General features: G+C 41.7%; 1 protein-coding gene across 3 annotated transcripts in view; it reads right to left on the bottom strand.

Annotated features, from left to right (window-relative positions):
• The window catches only part of trrap (transformation/transcription domain-associated protein), a 217,868-nt gene that overhangs the window by 23,675 nt on the left and 181,624 nt on the right, over positions 1 to 12,569 (bottom strand). For all 3 annotated transcript variants that reach the window (XM_057825941.1, XM_057825940.1, XM_057825939.1), the window contains 3 exons: positions 11,838 to 12,099; positions 2,258 to 2,483; positions 308 to 525 (listed from right to left, as the gene is read on the bottom strand). In XM_057825941.1, the coding sequence (XP_057681924.1) occupies positions 308 to 525; positions 2,258 to 2,483; positions 11,838 to 12,099 (706 nt within the window). The remainder of the gene's footprint in view (positions 1 to 307; positions 526 to 2,257; positions 2,484 to 11,837; positions 12,100 to 12,569) is intronic.

Raw genomic sequence — 12,569 nt, forward strand, 5'->3', positions numbered from 1 at the left:
CATTCACTTCCTGTTCAGTGACCCAAAATCATCAGGAAGTGATGTGTAAATGCCCCAAAATCAACCGTAAATTACCAAAAATAAGCCCCAAAATCAACAGTAAGTGAACAAAATATGATCAAATGATTTCCTGACCTATGATAACTGTTGTATCGCAAATCGTATCGTATTGTGAGGTACTCAGAGGTTCCCAGCCCTAATACTATGCTACACCCTAGTCTGACTAAAGTAGTAGTATGAAAGAAGAGGAGTTGAACTGACATGTTACTGTAAACCATTTTTACCCTTATGCTTTTCTCACTCTTACCTGTGAAGAAGAGATGTCTTTTGGTGGTCTCCTTCCTCTTTTCTAGGCAAGGGTTGAGTAGTCTGAGGAGTTGCAGGACCCTCTCTTCGCGTCGAGACTCTGTCAGGCACGCGTCATTCATCACCAAGTAGGGGTAGATCTTGCCATTGTGACCGCGGATGTAGAGGCGGCGTGCAGCAGTATTGTGCTTCTGAACAATCTCAACTCTAGGCATGAACCTGAGCGGAAGAACCAAGTGCAAATCGTACAACCATATTTAGATATATGTCCATCCATCCATTTTTTCCCCGCTTATCTGAGGTTGCATCGTGGGGGCAGCAGCTTCAGCAGGGAAGCCCACTCTTCCCTCTCCCCAGCCACTTCATCCAGCTCTTCTGAGTGGACCCCAAGGTGTTCCCAGGCCAGCCGGGAGACAGTCTCCCCAGCATGTCATGGGTCGGCCCTGTGGCCTCCTCCGAGTGGGATGTGCCCGGAATCCCTCACTGGGGGGGCGCCCCAGAGGCATCCTAATCACCCCGGCCACCTCATCTGGCTCCTCTCGAGGCAGAGAAGCAGTGGTTCTACTCAGAGCTCCTCCCGGATGACCGAGGTTCTCATCTTATCTCTAAGGGAGAACCCGGACACCGTACAGAGGAAACTCATTTCAGCTGCTTGTATCCTTGTTCTTTGGCTCACGACCCACAGTTCGTGACCATAGTTGATGGTAGGGGAAGGTAAATAGAGAGGTTTGCCTTTCGGCTCAGCTCCTTCTTCACCACGACGGCCCAAAGCAGAGTCCGCATCACTGCAGACGTGGCATCGATCCGCCGTTCCATTTTTTCCCCCTAGACCCTGAGATACTTCAAGTCCTCCACTTGGGGAAGGTCCTCATCCCTGACCCGGAGAGGGCATTCCACCTTTTCCCGACTGAGGACCATGGTCTTGGATTTGGAGGTGCAGATTCTCATCCTGACCGCTTCACACTCTGCTCCGAACCTTTCCAGTGAAAGTTGAAGGTCATGGCTTGGTGAAGCCAACAACACTACATCATCTGCAAAAAGCAGAGAGATGCAATACTGGTGCCACTAAACCAGACCCCCTCTCAACGCCTCGGCTGCGCCTAGATATTCTGTCCATAAAAGTTATGAGCGGAACCGGTAACATAGGGCAGCCTTGGCGGAGTCCAACCCTCACTGAAAATGGAGCCGACTTACAACTGCCTATGCGGCGCAAACTCTAACACCAGTCATACAGGGACCTGACCCCAAGTATCAGGGATTCTGATACCCCGTACTTCCGGGGGACACAGTCGAATGCCTTCTCCAAATCCACTAAACACATGTAGACTGGTTGGGCGAACTCCAATGAGCCCCCGAGAGCTCTGCTGATAGCCTGGTACACCAGACTCACCACTGTTCCAGCTATAGAGTCTGGCGACCAATGAGCGGTTCAAATTTCCAGGGCGGAGCAAGCCACAGCAAACAGACAGCGGAGAGCAGAGAAGTTTATTTAATATGGCTAGCGCGAGAGACTGTTGTCAATGACTTGTGTCGATGTGTTTTTGGTCATTTAAAACTGACCACTACCGTGGATTGGAACATATTCTCGGCTCTCCTGTTCGCCATCTGTGTTGTTGTGGAAACCACTTCTGACGCGGAAGAGTGACGTTGGCCGTTAAGAATACGTCACGCAAATGAACAAATCTGATTGGACGGATCATTTCGTACTGGCTCGAAAGGCCGTTAAGTAGGTGGGTCCCAGACTATCCTCACAGTAATTGAAAAATACATGGAGAACAGTCTGGCTGTGCCAGGCAACTCTGCTGAGAGCATAGAGCTTATACACTTCCGCGGCCAGGACAAAAACCACACTGCTCCTCCTGAATCTGAGATTCGACTTCCCAGGGGGAAGTCATATGTGTAAAATCGAAAAAAATACTTTCTACAATATGTAGTTTCCAGTGCCTCTCACCTGGCAATCTTGATGTAGTAGTGTGTTGGTTTGGGCATGAGGAACTCCCCGGGGATTTCCACCTCAGCAGTCTGAGCAGAGAAGTTGCTGAGGAAGCGACACTTTTCCTCAATGAGAAAAAACTTGGGGAGCTGCTTTGTCTTGGCCTCCAGGATCTTGATCCACTTCTTGAGCTTGGAGATCAGATTGTGGAGTTTCATGGAGCCTGGCACGCTAAAGTCGAAGTCTATTGGATGAGGAAAACAGACTATTAAAAATAAGGCAAACGAAAGAAGCAACATTTAAGCATTGAAGCTTTACTGACACTGATTTGTGAACATAAGGCCTCAGTGACCTTGAGACAGGCAACCCGTTCCAGACTGCTCCACTGGAGCTGATCCCAGCTGCCCATAGTACAAGGCTGGAACAGTAGTGGGCAGCTCCCAGGTGTGTTTGTGCATGTGTGACCGCTAACCTTCTTTGTAGCTGAATGCCTCCAGAGTACTTACTAAAAATGCAAGTAAGCCATTTTGCAAGTAAAAGCAGTTGAAGATAAGAGACAGAAAATGCTTGGGGGGGAAAATTCCCAACACTTTGGTGTAGATTTTGTATGTTTATTTATCTTTTATTTAATTAGTGGCTACATGTAAATGTGTAAATGAAACCTATATTCAGGTTAGTCCGTATGTTGTTTTTAACTCTAAATATTCCAACGTCATAACATACAGAAAAGGTCATGACGGCGATTGCATTACGTCTGCATTCAGCTTGTAACGTTTTATTGTCTCATGAGTTTATTCATGATTCCAAACGCTTTTAGCCAGTTATGCAGCAACAAGTACTCCCTATTTAGCAGACCAGGATTCCTTGCAAATGGAGCGTAAATGCTCTTTTAAAAGGGGATAGATAGCCAGATATCAGTTTACATGGGCAGATATTCAGGTTAGAAAAGGCTTTATAAAAAACGGCTTATTGAATGTGTTTACATGCCATGTGTAACTGGGTTACTGCTAAAAATGTGATTATGAAATGGTTATTTGCAGCATGTAAATGTAGCCAGTGATGTCCTCAGGGAGGGCAGTGAGTACATAAACGTACGTTTGAGAAATATTGTATTTCACATTTTGCCTCGTCTCTCCAGCAGAGCCCCTTTTGGGAACATCACAGGAAGTAGCAGTTTTTGCTTCATTGACTTAAAATCCCTTTAGTAAGCCGAGACATCATTAAATCAGTGCTATAAAAATAAGAGTCTTAAAGCATCAAACTGCTGTTTCCAATCACATTGCAAGCTGCATGTTTTGATGAGCTGTAATCAGCATCAATAAGGGAAAGAGGCAAGAGCGCAAAGCCCTTCTAGACGTGAGGTGATGATGTGCACTGCATATACACAGCTAGAACTCCTATTTCAGGATTTGACAGTTATGGTGAATGCATCTGCCATTTCAAAACCGGTTTAAAGCTCCCCTAGAGAACACTTACTATTTTTTTAAAAGACGTCTTCAAAATAATCATTATTCTTTTCGGGGGAGCTGTCTATCTACCTGCAATTCACCCACCTGATGAGCAGTGTTAGAATTGAAACAGTCCAAAGAAATTGCTACCAGGAAACAATGTAATACCATTATAACCCTCGCAAATAGAAGAAGAGACACCATCCACTTCTTTGAAGCTACAAATAAATGCAGTAAATATTTGTCTCTACCACATATAAACCAAGAGATCGCTACCAACTGTGACTTTTCTGACAAGCACGATAGTCAACTGGGGGCTCGGAGAGTGGCAAGGGCGAGAATGTGAATGTGTTCCAGAGCCAATTCTGGTGTCTCAGCTGGCAGCCTGACGCCACAGGGGAGAGAAGCTACTCAATAGCTATGCAAGATTTTGACAAAAAAATCTAATTACGAGTTCTGACAACTATAGCAATTAATACATTTCAAACTTTTAAACGCATAAAACCAGAATCCTGACTTAAAGAAGTCTTCATCTTTACAACAGCCTTGCATAAATACAAATGATGTTGACAAACATGAGAGTTATGGAAAAAATGAACTCATGAGGAGTGTTGTTTTTGGCAGCCCTTTTAATTTTCCTCGTCTTTTGGACGATAATACTTATTAGTAGAGATGTCCGATCACTTCATTTTCAAAGTATCGGAATCAGCAAAAAAATATCGGCCATGCCTTTTTTAAACCTTTTTTTTTTTTTTTTTTTAAATTAAATCGTTTTCTAATTGTATTTAATGTTACAAACATAATATGTTACACTCATTCAGAGTCTTTAGTGTAGGCCTAAGGTAGGGTTATCAAATTTATCCCGATAACGGCGGTAATTAATTTTTTAAAAATGTATCACGTTAAAACATTTAACGCAATTAATGTATGCGCTGCACGATCCACCCACGCATTGTCGCGCTCAATCTGTAATGGCGCCATTTTCCCTATATAGAGAGATAAAAGGCAGTGTAAAATGAGTAGAGTGAATTTTGGCAGCCTTTGGAGCCATTTTTTTACTGGCTAAAGCCTTACAATCCCTCTCCCTACGATTAGAAATATCATGGGAAGCAATGTGGGGAAGTAAGGTAGCATATGATCTTTTTCTTAACACCTTGTATTATTTCCCAACGCAGAAAAGATATATCAATTGGTAGCACTATGTACAGTCATGGTTCCACTTCCCATCATGCATTTGTGCATGGCTACAGTATCATTTACTGAAAGCTCAACAAATACACTAGATGGCAATATTTAGTCACAATATACAAAGCCACAAGTCTTTCTATCCGTGGATCCCTCTCACAGATAGAATGTTAATAATGTAAATGCCATCTTGAGAATTTATTGTCATAATAAACAAATACAGTACTTATGTACTGTATGTTGAATGTATATATTCGTCCGAGTTGTATTCATTTTTTTCTTAATGCATTGCCAAAATGTATATGATCGGAAAAATTATCGGGAATGATTGGAATTGAATCGGGAGCAAAAAAAGCAATCGGATTGGGAAATATTGGGATCGGCAGATAAAAACTAAAACGATCGGGATCGGATCGGGAGCAAAAAAAACATAATCGGAACAACCCTACTTATTAGTCATCGTCATCTTTTACTTATCACAAAATGTGTTTGTCGCTGTCTAGTTTTTGGTGACCCATAGACTTCATTACTATTGACGTGTCACTTCATCATTATTTGCGCAACGTCTTACCAGAGGGGGGCCGAGCTTCATTAAATAGCCGAAAACGGCACATGCTCATGTCGGATTTAAGCTTGGATTTACTTACAATTAAATTTACAGTAACTACGAAAGCTCCACCGCATACAAACAGGAAGGATTGTCTCAGGAGTGATTTGTTTGAGGATTCAAGGTAAATATTATATTTTTCGTACCGTTCGTGCATGATTGAAGCATTTATTCGCAGGAATTTTCTTCTTTGTTTACACATGGAGGCAGCTAATTTTAGTAACTGACTAGCCTCATAGTTTACTTTTAACAAAGAATCGAGACTGTGTTACGTCCATATCTATAAAGAATTAAGGGATTTAAGCATTTATTCACAAGAATTTTCACCACAAAAGCTCTGTTTACGCCAGGCGGCCGCGAGCCTCATTTGCTAACAGAGTAGCATTGTACTTCGACAATATACGTAAAATAAATGCTAACTGCATGGTTTCTTTGCTTTTAACCAAGAACCGAGACTGTTTTACATCCATATCTATGAAGAATTCTGGGATTTAAGCATTTGTTCACAAGAATATTCGCCAAAAAAATCTGTTACGCCAGGCGGCCGCTAGCCTCATTCGCTAACACAGTAGCATTTTACTTCGCCGATATACGTAAAATAAACGCTAACTGCACGGTTTCTTTGCTTTTAACCAAGAATCAAGACTGTTTTACGTCAATATCTATGAAGAATTGTGGGATTAATGCATTTATTCACAAAAATCTTCGCCAGAAAAGCTCTGTTCATGCCAGGCGGCCGCTAGCTCATTCACAAACAGTATATAGTATATAATGATAATAAAGGGCTATTCTATTCTAAATTGTGATAGTATATGGAATTTATTAATAATCTATTTCCATATTATTTATAATTGATTCTGCATGTTTTCCTCAAGTATTAAGTTTCTGATGTTAAATTGAGTGATTTATTAGCTGTTGAAAACTTGCAGTAAATAAAAAAAAATTAAGTTGCTATTTAGGTCAAAAACTTATATGTTAAATATTGCTATTGATCCTGAAAATATAGGTGATTATCTCTGCATTTGGTGATTTTTGTGCATCTAGTGTAAAATGTGAGACTTTTATAGCCATTTTAAGTTTTGTTGTACTTAGATAAAAAATAATCGGGATTTTATAAGGGAACAACTTTAAATTTCTTGATGCCGCTGCTCATGGAGACTCATATATGGCTAAGGTAGGTGCCTGTTTTGGTTTTAGGTCGGGAGCAGCTTTGATTTTGTGAATATTTGAAGTTTTTGAAAATAGGCCCCCTATGAATTGGCCCCGTTTTGTTGAAAATTAAACATCAAAACAACTCTTTTGACACCAAACGTGTGCTTTATTCTTCATATACCTGAAGTGCAAAATGTAAACAAGTCTCACACCAAACATATGTACACAATAAATGATAAAGTGCACCAACCAAAAATACAACAAAGTGATAAAAAGCTGGCAGTTTTTGGCCGGTTGGGTCACCGCTTTGTGTGGCCATTTGCTTCAGAACACACAAATACTTTTCTCAGAGATTCTTCCATTTTTTTATGCATTCACTGACCTCCAGCCCAATATTTTCAGAAATCTCCTTCCATGAATTGCTTGCCATCTGGCAATCTTTATAATGTCTTGCTGAGACATTGTAGAGGTTGTCGTACTTGCGGACCTCTTCAATGATACTCTCGTCGGCTTGGTCCATTTTTGCGCATGGCACAACAATGTTTGAAAATGGCGGTGATGTCGCGCTGAACCGGAAACAACAGTCTGAGCGGACCAGTCACAGTCCAGTTGCGCCTTGCGTTGACGTGACACCTAGTCAGGATTTTGTTGAGGTGCACGTCAGGCTACGGCGGAGGGTCGTAAATTGGATCTGCCGCCACGGCGTAGGTCTGCCGCAGAAGCAATGACTCTGCCTTTAGTCCCGCAAAACAAGTTTTTAGCTCTTTATCGTCTCGTCATCATTGATAAAAACAACACTGTTCATGAGGATAGATTATCACAGCAGTAAAATTCTTAAAGTAAATGCGATGTCGATTAATTGCTCAGCTCTTCTATACAACTGCTCAAAATGATGGATTAAATGTCTCAATATAGCAGAACATTTATTGAATCATATGTATTGTATGTTCACTATTTGCTGTAAGGTGGGTGAACATCTCACAGAACAGAAGAGGTTGTAGAGTATTCCGCTTTAAACTAACACGACATGTAAAAAGTTGGTAAAGCTGAGACAGAGTGATAGTTGACAATTGAACGCTGGAGGGAAATTAAATTCTCATGGAAGCAAGACACATAAAATGTTCACGGAGCTGTCACAAGCAGGTGCAAATCCAAAATGCGACTAAACGCTTATCCTATCCAAAAAGACATTTGCACGGCAGAACACACAGAATTTAAATAAAGAGAAATATTATACAAATTTCCCTCCCAGAAAAGCGGCTGTGACAAAAGTCTCCCGAACAGATCCACGACTAAAACAGCAACTCATGCAAATAGCATTTGCCATAATTGGATTTGAATGCCTCCCTGCTGCCAGATGTTATATATGCTCACATAAACCCATATTTTCCGGCCCACAAACCCTGTGAAAGCAAGTGAGCCACTAGCACGGTGCGGGGAATGGGAGCTTGGCTGCTCAGCCGCTCTGTAAACCCTTTTTGTTCCGCTTTGGCGAAGGCTTGTGCGGTTTGGGTTGCGGTCGGCCATGCTCACACTTTGCCACGGGGACAGCTGGGTAACAACGGTGGACGAGGCAGGAGCCCTGATGATGTCTGGCTGCGTGAGCACAGCTGGCACTGCAACATCTGGCGAGATTTATCACCACAGTGCTCGCCGCGAGGACCGCGCATCATTGTTTGTGTTGTTCATTCAGTCTGTCTGGGTGTCGCCGCCATGCTTTTGCATGCTAATGGCGTCGCACCTGCCATCTTGTCCCCTCTCAGGCTTCCTTTAAATGACTTCCCATTTGTTTATAGTATATCCTCGTTTTGGCAAGTATTTTGTCCTTAAAACCATTTATTTTCCTCCAAGGGTCTTGCCAATATTCAACTTTTTTACTCACTGTTCCAACACTTGCTTTATTGGTGATTTTTAAACTCTTTGCCCCTTTTCCAGGTCAGGACTCATCCCCGCACCGCACAGTGCGTCGAGCCCGGCAGGCGAGCATGCTAACCACTACGCCAAAAGCCCAGACAAACAGCTTTAGCTGCCAGCGCACCGTCTTGAAGGCATCAGGAGGGAGATTTCTATGCGCAGCACTCAACGGACCTGCGTGCACCCGTTGCAGTGTTGTTTTCGTCAACGATGACAATAACGAAAATACTTCGTCAACAAACACTTTTCTCATGACAATAGGATAACAAGCTAAAAACGTGTGTTAGGAGACTAAAACATAACGAGACATGTGCATGAGTTTCCGCCTCTTGTTCACAATGTGTGACATTTTAAGTGTACTTAGCATGCATCGTAGCAGTGTCTGGTTGTGTCACTCGTGACATGCTGACCCCCCAACCAATTCACCGGTGTGTCGACTCCAGTTTCCATGCAGGCTTGCACACGCGTTAAGACTTGTTTTCTTGGCCAGAGATAATATGCAATGTTGCTTTAGCCTTTAAAAGTCTGTTGCGTGATCTTTAGAGGTGTGTGAAATTTCCGATTCTTAGATTATTCATGATTCGGCCGTGGAAAATTCGAGAATGACTCACAAACATCCAAATTGAATCATTGAATCATTGATCATTGAAATATGCCAAGTAAAGCCGAACTAAAACACTGTTAGCGCGGTCTTCGGGACACAATGAGGAACGGACCGAGAGTAAACATTAGAGCTGTCCCGACTAGTTGACGTTGTCGACGTTATCGAAGACGTAAATGCGTCAACAGGTATTGACGGGTTAAAAAAAAAAAAAACAAGCGGATAAAGTTTAGAATGGCGGGCGCTCACGATGCAAGCGGTTGCTACAGTACTAACACCCCCAAGGGGGCCGCTGTTATTTCAATGTGACCGGCATTGTCAAATTGAGCAAAGAGGAAGAAAGTGGCCGAGCGAGAGAGAAGGAGCGAAAGAGAGGGAGTGAGATCGGTGAGTTTGGAAAGTGCGCGGGTAGCACGGAGTTCAGTGGCTGCAGCCCCTGCGTTTTTGTTTTGGACAATAAAAGTATCCATAAAGAGCTATCCGACACCTCTTGGTGTTTTTATGCACGCCGCGGCCTTCCTGAGGAGGACATGGGCCGAACCGATGACAACGAGTCAAGTGAATCGCCGCTTCACTCCTCACTATGGCGAGGAGTTGAAAACACCGCCATTTGCCAAAAAAGGCAGAAATGGTGACACATGAAAGTGGCATAAAGCCAAAAAAGCGGACCAGAATAGCCGGAGCCTGGAATAATTTCAAGGAAAATATGGAGGGTGCCACTGTGTGTACTCTTTGCGAAACTGAGCTCGCATACCACGGTAGCACTTCGGCCATGAACGAACACTTGAAGCGCCGTCACCCAAGTATAATTTTCCAAGACAACAAGAAACAACAAGCTAGCGGATTGTAAATCCATACAACTTTATAACGATTTTTTAAAATGGAAGTTATCTTTATGTGCGTTGTATCAATGTGCATTTTTATTTATTAAAATAATTAATATATTTTTTTTTTATTTTTTTTTATTTTTTATTTTTATTATTATTAAATTTATTAGGATCATGGAAGCTCCCACTTGGGGAAAATACATGGAAACAGCACTGGCCTGCTTACTGTAATCCATGACTGCACTAATGTTAGTCACTTTGGAAACAGCACTGGCCTGCTTACTGTAATCCATGACTGCACTAATGTTAGTCACTTTATATTATAAAGTATCATTGTGTATATACATAAAGTAGTATACTATAAAATTAATACTATATATTTAATTTTTGTTACTGTGAGTATGTGTGCCTCTCATTCAAAATAGTTGTGGTAGTATTTCAGTGTGCCCTCTACTTTATCTATTTTCAGGTTAAAACAAACAAAAGAACAGTTTTTCCCCTCCCCAAAAATGCGGAATGCACACCAGAAAAAGCATCTGAACTCACACAAAGTATTCTGAAAATGGTCGTCCGGGACATTGCAATTCATTTTAACATTTAGAACAATATAGACCAGGGGTTCCCAACCTATTCCACTAAGGCACACTGTGGGTGCAGGATTTCATTCTTACCAAACAAGATGACAACACTTTTTCCCCAATCTGGTGTTTTACAAGTGCAATCAGTTGATTGCAGTCAGGTGTGGCTTGTTTTAGCAGAAGCCTCATTGGTTCAACTGTCTCTGCTGGATCGGCTGGAACAAAAACCAGGACCCACAGTGTGCCTTGAGGACTGGGTTGAAAACCCCTGATATAGACAATGACATACCACAAAAAGAGGTGAAGTCTCAGTGTTTCCGTTTACATTTTTTTTTTTTTGCACTAGTTAATGCCAGCATTATTTGACCTCATTGTTTGTGATTTATTATTATTATTTATTATATTGATTTATGTTATTTATTTATACGTTAATAAAGAATGTAGGTGTTCCAAAATGTTTTTTGTGAATTAATAAGCTTGAACAAAAATTTCATTATTAAAGTAGTAAAAAAATATATATATACATTAGATTAGTCGACTAATCGTAAAAATAGTCGGCTGACTAATCGGGAGGAAATTAGTCGTTTGGGACAGCCCTAGTAAACATTATGCTCAACTTACATATAAATGCTACATTATGTGCTCGTCTATCAATGTTCATTCATAATAGTCACATAAAAAAACATTTATTCATTCATTTATTTTTTGAATAAATTTTATACATTTTAAACATGAGAACATTTTTACTAAACGTCAACAAAAACTAAAGACAAACACATTTTGACATGACTAAAATATGACTAAAACGAATAAGTACCATCGTCCAAAAGACATACTAAGAAGAAAATTAAAAGGGCTGCCAAAAACAACACCGCTAATCGCTAAGCCAAAAGCCCGGCCTCGTAGCTTTAGCAGTCTTGAAACCATTAGGACGGAGGTTTCTATGCACCGCACGCAACGGACCTGCATGCACCCGTTGCTATTTATCGTGAAACCTCCTATATAGCAACATGCCAAGATAGTTAAATAAGGCGAATCCAAAAAGAACACTCTGACCACCCCGTAACATAAACATAATCACAGCCAAGACATCAGTCACATGGTCTAACTAAGGTCAGACTGCACATTAAATCATCAAAAGGCTAATCTTTCCATTGTTAATTTCAGTTTAACTCAAACCTCTGAACATTACAATCAGTGAGTTGATGCAAAACGCTTCTCCCACGTTACACTTCTGAGAGCCAAACCGTAACCGTCAAGAATCCAAATGATAGTATATAACTAACCTGTCGTAAACTGGCCTTTCATCTTCTGGAAGACGGGGTCCTGAGCAGTTGCCTGAGCGCGACGTGCCAGCGACTCGGAGGCAGCACTGGAGAACATGGTGGACACGTTGGAAACGTTTTCCAAGCCGACGCCAAATGTGCTGACCAGTTTCTTGACAAAGTTCAGCGTGTGTGGCGTTATCTTGGCGTCAGACACTGCGCCGCTCTTCTCGAAGGCCACAGAGTAACATTTAGCCAGGCCCTGCTGGAGCTGTCGTAAAACCTGCATTGATTAAAGAAATCAGTGATGAAGTGAGGAAAAAAAAATCTTGAATCATAAATACTGAAAAAGCAATAGCAACTAAAATCAAGGCACAGGTTGCAGGATGATAACGCTACTCTCCTGTGTGCAGTGAAGAGAAGACAGTGCCAGCAGCAGCTGCCAAGTTTCCCCAAACCATCAAACACAATAAAACTTGTGCCTGCAAATCCCTTGCCCTGTCTTACATCTTGTTCACATCCATCCATCACCCTATCTCCCTTAGCTTTCTTCCTCTTGTCCCTTTTGCCCCATAAAGAGCTACCTGCAAATTACAATATGGATTTCATTGTCCATGACCAAACTGCTCACAATTAGTGGTCTGATTCTATCAAATACTAGATTATGTAATATCATCATATCATTAGGTTTGGAAACCTTTGGGTACCTCACAATACGATATGTGATGCAAGGCTCACGATAACGATTATTTT

The sequence above is a fragment of the Corythoichthys intestinalis genome, chromosome 21 (genome assembly GCF_030265065.1).
Source record: "Corythoichthys intestinalis isolate RoL2023-P3 chromosome 21, ASM3026506v1, whole genome shotgun sequence".
Taxonomy (NCBI): domain Eukaryota; kingdom Metazoa; phylum Chordata; class Actinopteri; order Syngnathiformes; family Syngnathidae; genus Corythoichthys; species Corythoichthys intestinalis.